Source organism: Elaeis guineensis, chromosome 11 (assembly GCF_000442705.2).
Source record: "Elaeis guineensis isolate ETL-2024a chromosome 11, EG11, whole genome shotgun sequence".
NCBI classification, from domain to species: domain Eukaryota; kingdom Viridiplantae; phylum Streptophyta; class Magnoliopsida; order Arecales; family Arecaceae; genus Elaeis; species Elaeis guineensis.
In genome coordinates this window covers 85,214,198-85,227,687 of record NC_026003.2, presented here as the reverse complement: position 1 = coordinate 85,227,687, position 13,490 = coordinate 85,214,198, and the positions used below count along the sequence as shown (strand labels likewise).

Genomic DNA, 13,490 nt, shown 5'->3' with positions numbered 1-13,490 from the left:
GTCACCTGTTCGTTTGAGCCAATAAGAGGGGTTGCCATAGCCCCGTGCTTCCGTAACACCTCTGCCTCAAATTTGATTTGAGTCTACTGTATCTGTTTCTCCAAATGGACAGGTATCCTTACAATCCCAAGGCCTACGCTGTAAACCAAAGATTCATTCCCTGCAGCAGTCGTGTCGCCCCCTGGGCTCAGCCCCGACCTCAAGCTCCCCCTCCACTTCACCCCCAAAGCTCAGTCTCAACATCAGACTCAGCCTCGGGTACTCCATAATTCTAGTTATCCACCCCTACCATGTCCAACCGTTCAAATGCCAAGACCAATTCCTTTGCGTCTAGTGCCCCTACTGCTTCTTTTAAGGGCGAAATGCTTCTATGCCTCCACGGTACTTTAATTCATTTGGTTCTAGAATTAATAGCGCCGATCCACCACTGGGGAAACACAGGTAAATACTGCTACTCATGCACCAAATGTATGCCTCCAGAGTACTATAATTCATCTGGTTCCAGAATTAATGGCACCCCATCTGCCACTACGGAAAGGACGAATGCAACCCTCAGGCCGATTGGGCCAGAAACAAATAGATTATTTGAGGATCTGATAGACTTGAGAAATGCGGATGCAAGTCTTAAGACAGGCAGCACAGCACCTAGTTTGTCCACTGCATCCAGCCAAGGTATGATCGGTGGAAGAAAATAAGACCCTTGATGTGTGATTTTAATGTGCCGTAATTAGCAGGGAAATTTCCTGCAAACTTCTTCAGGTTTCTGATTGTGTTGTATAATTCTGTCATCTCTTATGCAGCGTTCAGATAACCGTATACATGCCTAGATATCTGGCAAAAGAAAGGGCCAAAGAAGCCAAATAATAATTGAAGAGATCTAGACCACAATAAACCACACAAACAAAGAAAAATGATCAAGGCATAGAAAACATTCTTATTTTTCAGTTTTCTTTGTCGCAGCATATGTATTATCACACGCATGAAAGCTACATATATATAACAAGAACCGTGATCTCTCTTCCTGGGTCGATCATAATCTCAGATGACAAGGGTGGCTTTCTATCTTTGATTAGGTTCACCCATGTCAGCTACTCTCCGGTACTTGTAAAGGTTTGCACAGAGTAGATAATATCCAAAGTTGATCATCCCCAGCACAGCAATCGACCAGTACGCATACTCCAACCTTGAGGTGTTTATGTTATCTGGCAGCCAATTTGTGGCCCTCCGGATCAAGCCGACAACGGCTGTGCTCAGGTAAAAGCCGGCGGCAATGATCAGGCCGACCATTGCTGTTGCCATGCTCCGTAGCGACTGGGGGAACTCCTGGTAGTAGAGCGCTACCTGGCCTGGAAAGTGCAGCGCCTCGGCAGCTCCGGTCATCGCCAGTGGCAGCATGAGCCACAGGGCCGACATGGGCACGATCCACCCGGCCTGGCCCTCGGCGTGGCGTGCGTGCACGATGGCGGACCGCCTCCGCTCGACCAATGCGGAGGCTGCCATGGCGGCGGCATTGAGCACATGGCCCACGCCGATGCGCTGGAGGGGCGTGGGGATGTGGTCGGTGAGGAAGTGCCACAGTGGGAGGAGGAGGCGGTCGAGGAGGGAGAGGAAGATGGCCGTGGCGGTGAGGGTGACGACTTGCAAGGAGCCCGCGGGGACGGTGAAGTGATGGCCGAGGGAACGGCCCATGGTGAGGGCCTGGAGGACGGTGAGGCTGTTTTGGGTGGCAATTAGCACGCTGACGACGACGCCCGACGTCCAGAGGGGGGAGATTCGGATCAAGGCCTTGAGGTCTTCCACTTGTTGGACGGTGCACAGGCGCCAACGCTTGGCAATGGAGCCGTCCGGGTGGGTGTCGCCTTGGGAGATCAATGCAGCGCAGTTTAGGAAGCTGCCATAAGGCACAAAGCCACGTTCAGGTCAGCAACAATAATAGTCGTCTCTTACCAAAAAAAAAAAAAAAAACAATAATAGTCGTCACATTATGGAAAACTTAAACACGGTCAGAGGGTAGACTTTAGCATCTGGTCCTTTGTAATCGATTCTAACTTTTGTTTTCACTTTTTATTGTTCTTATCTAATTTTCCTTCTTTTGCAGATTTTTTTTTTTGTTTTTTTGAGGATTTAATTTTATCAAACATGTTTGTATTTTGCACTTTACCTCAAGTCTACTATTATTATTTTATTTTAGTTTAATATTTGATATAACTTTTTTTTTAATTTTTTGAATGGAATTAGGAGGAAGCAAGATGCTTCCCCCTCTCATCTCCACCCTCCGATCTTTGATCGTAACCTGTCCTGAAGCGTTCCATCGAAGGTGATGACGGCCTTGTCTTTGGAGTTTATAGTCTAGTCCTTGAAGAGGACTACCCTTGTTTTAAGACAACCGGGTTAGAATGGGCTTCGAACTAGAAGACACACTTATTCATTTCCACTTGTTTTAATATTTGATATAGATTTAATCTTTTTTAACCATTTGCTGTATTGTATTCAAGTTTCATTTTCTTTTCATTTTGCGTGATTTTGTAGCACCTGAGACAATAAATTAAGAAAAAATGAGAACTTTAGTAGAGGAAGAGGTGGAAAATGGTAAAAACAAGGAGGAAAAGGGCTTATCTGCCGAACCCACGCCGGAGGAGGGGAAGGAGAGGTGAAACAAAGGACTTTCGAGCATCGGCCAGCAGTGGCAGAGCTCAACCCTAAGCGGTGGCTATGGTTTACACAGGAGAATAGAGGAGGAGAGGTGGATAGAAGGATATAGAGACCTCCAGAGAGGACCAGAAATCCTTAAATACTCAGACTGGTGTCGGACTAGCACGCAGAGAAGAGATGAATCGGTGGCCTAGGCCAAGCGATAGCGGCCCAGACCCGGAGTCGTTAAGCCAGACCAAAATAGCCCATTAATTCCTTTATAAATTTCATCAAAATATGGATATAAATAGGATGTAACAGATGGAAAACAATGTAATGAAGTGATAACAGATTTTCCTCCTCAAATTTTCTCTTCCCCCTTCCTTTCTCTGATCTCAGATCCCCTTCTGCTTATCTTCCTCTTCTCTCCTCTTTCCAGCTCAAATGTTCCTCTCTAATATCCAAATTTTCTTTCTATTATCTTCCCAAACCTGAGAATTCTTCTTACCAGATCACCTAGCAGAATTCTCACCATTGGAGCACACGGATTTCCACCATTGGAGATTTGGGACATTACAACTTGGTATCAGAGCAGTAGAGTCTTGGATCTGAGGCATGGAGTCTTGCTACAACTGAACTACCACTTTCTAATAGTACTGCAATAGATCCACAGTAGATCGGCAACATATCAGAACGGCAACAGACCAGATGGCACTAGATCAAGCTGGCAACTTATCAGATCAGCAGTAGAATCGACTGAAGATAGGCAGCAGATCAGATCAGTAGTAGATCCACAGTGATCGACATCGGATTAGAGAAGATTGAAAGCAAATTTGAAGCAGATCTACTAGTTCATACAGATCGATTGCTGGTTGCAGCAGGTAACCCTCAAATTCTTGAATCACCTTCCAATAGGTATAGAGGTAACTGATATGGAGAATGTATCAAGATCTTTGTAGAATGATTATTGTTCCAATAAGTTAGAAATAGCAACCTGACCTTATTAGATCATTATCGACCATCTTAACTGGATTTACTGTTGCCAGGAAGTAGGAACAGATAAAAACCAACAAGTATTTATGAAAATTACTCATACCATTTTCAAAGAGTCAAAATAGGGGTTAAAAATAGAAACTGATCCAAACACCTTAATCAGTTAAATTGGAGTGAAGAAGAAGAAATGGTAAAGAAAACCAGATTGAAGGAAATCAGTGAAAACCTTAAAATTTTAGAAAAAAAATGCAAACACTCACTACTGAATGCCACAGTCACATTGAAGAAAGATTATAGCAAGTGACAAATGAATATAACATTAAAATAGGAGAGTTGGCAAGACAATTAGATGAGATACAGTTAGAAGAAAAATAGAGATATGAAGCTTTGCAGATTGAGGCAACAAGGAGGCATGAGATTATGATGTAAGAATAAAATCGTAGGCATGAGCAGTTGCTGAAGCTAATTGCACCTCAACCATTAGTTGCCCAACCTACTCCTTCCTTCACTGCAAACAACACCTCATTAGCCATGAAAAATGGAAGAATGAGTACAACTGAACAACCTGGCATCAGTTCCTCAGTCACAGCAGCTGAAAATAGGGGCTAAGGGATACTGCCCATGCCATACCATCACTTGGATAAGATTGGAGATTCCCAAAATAGAACCCACTTCCACTTACCTTACCCAAAGTTGGAGTTGCCCACTTTCAGTGGAGAAAAATCTAGGGAATGGGGCAGCAAATGTGAATAATATTTTAAAATATACCAAATACTTGTTATCCATTGGGTTGAGATAGCCATAATGTATTTTATAATAAAGGCACACAAATGGAAGGAGGGATATTTCATTGACAATCCAACCCTGAACTGGGAGGAATTAGTAGAGGTAGTATGCAGAAGGTTTGACAATAATAGTATTAAGCAGCTAATCAAAGAATTCAACAAATTAGTCCATACCAGCATTGTAGAAAAGTATCAAAAAAAGTTTGAAGACCTAAGTGTAGGAACCAGATCTAGGATTTCAGGGTTAGATCTTGAAACTTTTTTAAGATCAGATAGCGGAAGACTAAAATAAATCAAAATTTATTTTCTAAAATCAGAGAATCTCTAGATCTAAGATCCTATTACATGATTATTACATAGCACTAAATTAAAAATTAAAATATATAGAGCATGAGCTACATGTTGTCATATCAACATGTTTCTATACTACATCTAATGTATGTATTAAACAATAGATCAGATCTATTATCTTGAAAGTTAGATGTTCTAACCTTGCTGATTCAGGCTTGAAGATGATGTTGCAAATCACACATACGTCCGATCTCTAGGAATCATCCACACGAGCCCACGAATCTCAACCAGAAGTCCTACTTCAGAAAATCAGCACAGTATGCTAGTACTGCACTGATCCTTTTTCGATGGTTGATCAGATGCCTCCTTCTTCTTGATTTGGGCTCTTCCAAAGATGAGAAGTAGGAGGAGGAGTTTTAGATCTGAGATGCTCTCAGACAAACTCAAGATGGAGGAAGAAAAGAGATGAAACTAACAATCCTAGAAGAAGACCCTCTTCTTCTTCTCTTTACTCTCTCCTAGACACCCTGTCTTGTGTCTATTATATCTCCACGACCCAAAGGTCTTTCTCTCTGATTTTTGGATGACCTAAAGGCCTCTCAAATATCTATGTTTTATAAAAATTTCATGAAGAAACTCATTTTATAGAGAGAGATATGATAGAGTCCTTGTCTAGGTCAAATACCTAGTCAAGGCTTATCCAAACATGACAAGATAAGAGGCGTCCAACTCTTGGGCACCTCCTCCTTATTTTCATGCATGGACAACCAGCAAAGGGTGCATAATGTATGCCCTAAAAGCTATAAAAATCTTAAAAAAAATTTGGATAAATTCGGTGCAAAAAGAAAAGAGTTTTGGACTTCTAAAACTCTATCTCATAGAATTTGAAATCTAAACTTATTTCTACTTTGATTTGATCCACAACCACTTTCCATGTATGAAAAAAGAGAGGAAACCTTTTGGATGTAGAAAAGATCTGGGAGAGGGCTTTTGTCACACAAAATAAGAGAAGATTGGCATGAAATAAGAGAGAGGGTGTGGGGGGGCTTATGCGGCACAAGGTGGAATCCTAGTCTTACTAGGATTCTGTCTTATGACTTGTTTTAATTTAGTTTCTCAAATCAAATCAAATCAAAATTAGATCAACCCAATTAAAATAGGTCTTAACCAAATTAAGAATCTAATTTAATTAGATTAAATTAGATTTAGTATCTGATTTAATTTTTTAATCAAATTAGAAATTAGGTTGACCCAAGTCCTAATTGAACTAGGACTAGTTTTTTTCCTTGCACTTGGCTTATCCAATAAACCAATTAGACTTGATCCAATCAAGTCCAAACCAAATTAAATCATATTCAAATAGACTTAATCTCAGCCCATTGTCTTAATCAAATTAAGCCAATTAGCAATCGAATTGCCAATCGATCCTCCTGCAACACTTGCATTAGGTCAAATGTCAATCGTATTGATCATTTAACGCTAGAACTTTTCTTAATCGTTGATCAACCATCCGATCGAATCATGAACTCTAATGTATTTGACCTCATAGGTCCGAACCTAAGCCAGTAGTACAGGAATAAATTTTTATACCAATCGAAGTGATCATCTAGCAATGGTACCCGACGATCGGATAGGTCGAATGTGTAGAACAACATCTTTAGAACCCATGCGGATATAGTTTCCATATAATTCATCCTCTTAACCAAAATGATCATAGGACACCTCAGAGTTCAACTGTCAACTCTGATCAGGTTGTCCACATTGTATTTCAAAATATCAAATTCATCTGATAGATTATCCTGGCCAAGGTTTTGCTAAATTGAAATACAGTGACTCATTCTTCTCCAACTCTTGGAGTGGTCAATCCCATCTCGATCACATTCTGACTTTGCAAGTACTTGACTATGCTCAGAAGCTTTCCGTCACTGAATTAAAAATTCAGTTAGTCCAGTACCAAAGCACAGTGAGTTGCTTGCAACTCACTGAGGTGATCTCAGGTCTAAGGGACACTTATACCTATATCCCATCAGAGTCATTCTCGACAGCAGAATTCTCTGGAGTTGGTCACATTCAATGACGATATACCCTTACATCTTACCTGTATGCCATACCAGTATCTCCACACTCCTTGGTTAAGAGGATAACCAACCTATAAGACCTACAGCGACCTATGCTCGATAGAAGCTGTCGTCTTTATTAATAGTCTATCATTTGGTCGTGAACAGTTTTAAGGACTAATCGATAAATCCTCTCTTTATCGAATCTAAATAGTCCTAAGGACTTCATCATAACAACGGAGTTCATTAGAAGATTAAAGTTTATGATAAAAATATCAAATATATTTTATTTATTAACAAATCAATTACCATACAAGATTGCTCAACCGTCAACAGGCTGACGATTCATTTTTGGGACATATTTTTCAACAACTCCCACTTGTCCTAAAGCCACTCGGCCAGTATCTAATACCCATCTTCGACTTGTGGTTGTCGAACTCCTTTATCGCCAGGGCTTTAGTGAACGGGTCGATCTGGTTCTCATTTCCATCGAACTTTTGAAGGTCGACGTCATCTCGATCCACGATCTCCCAGACCAGATGGAAGCAGCTTAAAATGTGCTTCGTCTGCTGGTGTGCTTTGGATTCCTTCACCTGAGCTATGGCACCCGTACTGTCGCAGTAGAGCAGGACTGAACCATCGAGGGAGGGTGCTACTCCAAGCTCGGTGATGAATTTCTTCAGCCACACAGCTTCCTTCGCGATGTCTGATGCTGCGATGTACTCCACTTCACAAACAGAGTCTGCCACAGTATGCTGCTTGGAACTCTTCCAATAGATAGCTCCACCATTCAGAGTAAAGATATAATCCGACACGCTTCTACTATCATCATGGTCAGATTGAAAGCTGGAGTCTGTGAACCCCACAAGTTTCAGATCTGATTTGCCATAAACCAACCATTGATCCTTAATATTTCTCAAATACTTAAGGATGGCTTTAACCATTTTTCAATAGTTTTCTCCAGGATTAGATTGGTATCTACTCACTACTCCTAGTAAGTATGCCACATCTGATCTTGTACATATCATGGCGTACATGATAGATCCCACGGTCGAAGCATATGGGACTCTACTCATACGCTCTCTCTCTTCAGAAATTATCGGACAATCCTTCTTAGAGAGAGAAATTTCATGGCCTATCGGTAGATAGTCCTTCTTGGAATTCTCCATGCTGAACCTCTTCAGCACAGTGTCTATGTACGTAGACTGGGATAACCCAAGCATCTTTTTAGATCTATTCCTATAGATCTTCATCTCTAGGATGTAGGATATTTCACCCAAGTCCTTCATGGAGAATTGCGATGACAATCAAACTTTTATTCCCTGTAGTGCGGGGATATCATTCTTGATTAAGAGAATATCATCCAAGTTCAAGATAAGGAATACCACAACTAGACCATTTGTCCATTTATAGATGTAGGGCTCTTCTTCATTCTTAATGAAGCCATACGTTTTGATCATCTTATCAAAATGCATGTTCCAACTCCGAGAAGCTTGCTTCAATCCATAAATGGATATCTGGAGCTTACACACTTTGGACTCATTTGTGGATGTAAACTTCTCAGGTTGTATCATATACACCTCTTCGGTCAGCTCTCCATTCAGGAAAGCTGTCTTTACATCCATTTGCTAGATCTCATAATCCAGATGGACAGCTATTGCAAGCATTATCTGAATGGATTTGAGCATTGCCACAGAAAAAAATATCTCATCATAGTCAATACCATAACATTGACGATACCCCTTGGCAACCAGATGGGCTTTATAGGTCTCCACCTTTCCGTCTGTGCCCCTTTTTCTTTTGAACACCCATTTACATCCAATGGGTTTAACCCTTTCAGGTGGGTCAACCAATGTCCATACATCATTGACCTTCATGGACTTCATTTCGGATTTCATGACTTCAAGCCATTTCTTGGAATCAGGTCTCTGTATTATATCCATATAGGTGATTGGATCCTCATCGTTCTCATCGAGTTCGATGGGATCATCATCTCGGATCAAGAAATCATAGTATCTGTCCGACTGATGCGGTACTCTATCGGATCGCCTTAATGGTGTAGGTACATTGGGCTCCGAATCTGATCTAATCAAATCCAACTCAGGTTCAGCTATTGGTGTCGGTCTTTCTACCTGTTGAACTTCATCAAGTTCAACCTTAGAGGCAATGGTTCCTTCACCAAGGAACTCCTTTTCTAAAAAGATTGCCTTAAGACTGACGAACACCTTTTGTTCATCAGCATGGTAGAAAAAATATCCTTTGGTCTCTTTGGGGTACCCTATGAATGTGCATTTGTCAGACCTAGGTTCAAGTTTGTCTATGACTAATCGTTTGATATAGATCAGGCACCCCCAGACCCTAAGGTGTGAAAGTGCTGGCTTACGTCCTGTCCATATCTCATATGGAGTCTTAATTATAGACTTACTTGGAACCTTATTTAACAGATAATAGGTCGATTTGAGTGCATATCTCCAGAAGGATATCGGCAAGCTGACAAAATCCATCATGGATCGGACCATATCTCACAGAGTCCGATTTCTCCTTTCAGACACACCATTATGCTGTGGTGTTCCTGGAGAAGTCCATTGGGAGAGAATTCCATTCTTTCCTAGATATATGAGAAACTCACTAGAAAGATATTCCCCTCCTCGATCAGATCGAAGAGTTTTAATACTCTTTCCAGTTTATTTTTCTACTTCACTTCGAAATCGTTTGAATATTTTAAATGAATCCGACTTGTGTTTCATCTGATAGACATATCCATATCTGGATAGATCATCCGTAAAAGTTATGAAGTAGAAATATCCACCTCTAGCACTTGTGCTCATGGGCCCGCATACATCAGTATGTACTAGGCCCAAGAGCTCAGTAGCTCTCTCACCTTTTTCAGTAAAAAGTGACTTGATCATTTTACCAAGAAGACAGGACTCACAGATTGGAAGTGATTCACAATCACTAACTTCGAGGATTTCCTCTTGAGTTAACCTGTTTATTTTGTTCTTGTTTATATGACCTAGCCTATAGTGTCATAAGTAGATATCTGACACACTATCTAATCTAGGGTACTTGCCAGTAGAATAGACTCTTATCGGGCATTATCTTTCTGGTCTAGCCCTACACTGATGTCCCAGTCTGAACTTACATCTTCTTCATTTTCTTCTTCTTGTTCTTCTTTCCTTTTTCAAAGAGTCGAGAACCAGAAGACGAACCTCCCACTAAGTTCACCGACTCCTTGCGGAGTTGGTGATCATTCTCAAAGTTCTGAAGCAACCCTAGTAACCCATGGTAGTTCACTTCAGGCTTTGTCATTCTATAATGAGTGAAGATTGGGAGATAAGACTTGGGTAGCGAGTTTAGTATTGCATCTTTTCCAAGCTGCTCATGCAAGGAAAAGCCAAGCTTGCTCAATCGTTCCATCAGCTCGATCATGTACAATACGTGATCAGTGACAGAGGCACCATCCCACATTTTGGCGTTGAAGATGGCACAACTAGTCTTGTGCCTCTCCACATCATCGAGTGTACTAAAGGCATCCTCCAACACTTGAAGCATGTCCTTTGGCTGAGCCATCTCGAATCTGTGACTGAACTCATCGCTCATGGCAGCCAGCATGATACAGCGCACCGTGGTCCGATCACTGAGCCACTTCTGGTAAGTGTCTCTGACTGTTCCACGTGCATTGGCAGCTGGCTTCTCAAGTGTAGAATCCATTACCATATATAGGATCCGTTCATGCTCCAGGACTATTTTCAACTTTTGATATCAGCTACCGAAGTTGGATCCCCCTAACTTATCATTGTCCAACAATGATCGGAGTGATAGGAAAGTGGTCGTATCTACACAAAAGAAAACTATAACCTAATTAGTAATTGATTCATTAAACCGAAAGATTTGGACTTTAATCAAAAGGTTTCTCCTACTATTTTATTCGAATTGGTAGCCTCTACCTTCAATTCGAGAAATTACCCTAATTCCTTAGTGGGTACTAGAATCCACTTAGACTGTATACAAGCCCAACTTTGGTTGGCCAACTCATGTACATCTAAGGGTAGGTTCATAATCAATTATTTCTCTAAATAATTTCTAGTAATTTTAATTTTGCCCCAGAAACCTAATCAATAGGCTTTGGTCTCCACTGTAAGGATCCGGATAGGTCCAACCACTAACATGACCATACTTGGTGCATCTAACCAATGAATGATTAAGTCCAACTTTGATTGGCTCACCTAACCATCATTAGAGAGATACTTCCAAGTCGTCATATGATGAGTGATAATTTCATTAGTTAACAAGCACCAGGCCTTCGGGTCTGCAGTGATTATTGAGTTAATGGACTCATTATCAAATACCTTAATGGGAGACTATGACTCAGTTATCTCCATAACTTTCTCATTTTAAGGACCTAATAATTTTAGAGGATTTTAATGATTTAGAGGATGAAATTAGATGAACCAGTTTATCATGATCTTTTCACTGGCTTCACCAAGTCAGCTTAAGGGAGACCATTAAAAGGACTGGTCTAGGAGTACCTAAATCAGTCACACTGATTTACCTAGCTGACATAGGTCAGCTCGAATAGTCAAGTGATCCGATCAAAACATAATTTCACCAAGAGGCCAAATAAGTTCGATTAGTGGGAGGGTCGGCCAAAGCTTGCCTTAGACATCATCAAAAATGATCAGGTAAGCAGGCTCCCAATTAAAAACTATCGGTCTGGTTTACCTTAGACACCAACTGGTTTAATTAGTTTCGATTAGATCAACCTAACAGTTCGTACTAGACCGCTTAGCCAAGAATCAAGTCTATTTGGTTCTTGTTAAAGATATGGACTTGACCAACTATAACTATTGTAATTGATCTAGAGAATCCTTGACCTAATCTAAGACAATAATTGATTAGATTTAGTCAATTCTCTAATTAAGTCCATCTTTTATCTAACCATAGGTCTAACCCAATTAATGGACCTAATTCTCACTAACCCATTAACCCAATGTGTTATGGTTTGTGTCTTAGGTTCTTCAATTCACAATCTTAGAACCTAATCAAATAACTTCTTAATTCTCAATTAAGTTTTGGGCTGAGGATTGGGTTCAACTTTTTGAAAATAATTTTTATATTTGTAAAATAATTTTATAATATGGTTCTACCAACTATATTGCATGTTTGATTCATAATCAAGATGCAAATGAAATAAACATAAAACTACTTTAGATCTAATCTAAACATGTTCATGTAGTTGAAATAATTTCAACTTTAAATAATTTTTTTGCACAAAAATTATTAACAAAGAGATTTTATTTCAGATTTAAGCATCTTTTAAATCTAATAAATCAGAAATTTAATCTAGAGTATATCTAATAAATTTATGATTAAAGATAGATCTACACAAATTAGGACAATCTTTGCACCGTAACGGGTAAACCTTACAGCAGGACAACCTTGCAGTTCGTCATCCACATGAGCCCACCAATCTCGACCAGAAGTCCTGCTTCAGGAAATCAGCATAGTATGCTAGTACTGCACTGATTCTTCTTCGATGGTTAATCAGATGCCTCCTTCTTCTTGATTTGGGCTCTTTCAAAGATAAGAAGTAGGACGAGGAGTTTTAGATCTGAGACGCTCTCTGAAAAACTCAAGATGGAGGAAGAAAAGAGATGAAACTAACAACCCTAGAAGAAGACCTTCCTCTTCTTCTCTTTACTCTCTTTTAGACACCCTGTCTTGTGTCTATTATATCTCCATGACCCAAAAGTCTTTCTTTCTAATTTTTGGATGTCCTAAAGGTCTCTCAAATCTCTATGATTTATAAAAAATTCATGAAGAAACTCATTTTACAGAGAGAGATATGATAGAGTCTTTGTCTAGGTCAAATACCTAGTCAAGGCTTATCCAAATATGACAAGATAAGAGGTGCCCAACTCTTGGGTGCCTCCTCCTTATTTTCATGCATGGACCACCAGAAAAGGGTGCACAATGTGTGCCATAAAAGCCACAAAAATCTTAAAAAAAATTTGGATAAATTTGGTGCAAAAAAAAAAGAGTTTTGGATTTCTAAAACTCTCTCTCATAAAATTTGAAATCCAAACTTATTCCTACTTTGATTTGATCCACAACCACCTTCCATGTATGAAAGAAGAGAGAAAATCTTTTGGACATAGGAAAGACCTAGGAGAGGGCTTTTGTCGTACAAAATAAGAGGAGATTGGCATGGAATAAGAGAGAGGGCGTGGGGGCAGGGGCTTATGTGGTGCAAGGTGGAATCCTAGTCTTACTAGGATTCTGTCTTATGACTTGTTTTAATTTAGTTTCTCAAATCAAATCAAATTAAAATTAGATTAACCCAATTAAAATAGATCTTAACCCAATTAAGAACCTAATTTAATCATATTAAATTAGATTTAATATCTGATTTAATTTTTTAATCAAATTAGAAATTAGGTTGACCCAAGTCCTAATTGAACTAGGACTAGTTTTTTTCTTGCACTTGGCTTATCCAATAAATCAATTGGACTTGATCCAATCAATCGCAAATCAAATTAAATCATATTCAATTAGACTTAATCTCAGCCCATTGGCTTAACCAAATTAATCCAATTAGCAATCAAATTGCTAATCGATCCTCCTGCAACACTTGTACTAGGTTAAATGTCAATTGTATTGATCATTTAACCCAAGAATAATTCTTAATCGTTGATCAACCATCCAATTGGATCATGAACTCTAATGTATTTGA

General features: G+C 39.8%; 1 protein-coding gene across 1 annotated transcript in view; it reads right to left on the bottom strand.

Moving 5' to 3' along the window:
* Nucleotides 1-908: 908 nt before the first annotated feature.
* The window catches only part of LOC105034039 (protein NRT1/ PTR FAMILY 2.7), a 49,126-nt gene continuing 36,544 nt past the window's right edge, over nt 909-13,490 (bottom strand). Inside the window, exon 4 of the mRNA XM_029261491.2 lies at nt 909-1,891. Within this exon, the coding sequence (XP_029117324.2) occupies nt 1,060-1,891 (832 nt within the window). The 3' untranslated portion in view covers nt 909-1,059. The remainder of the gene's footprint in view (nt 1,892-13,490) is intronic.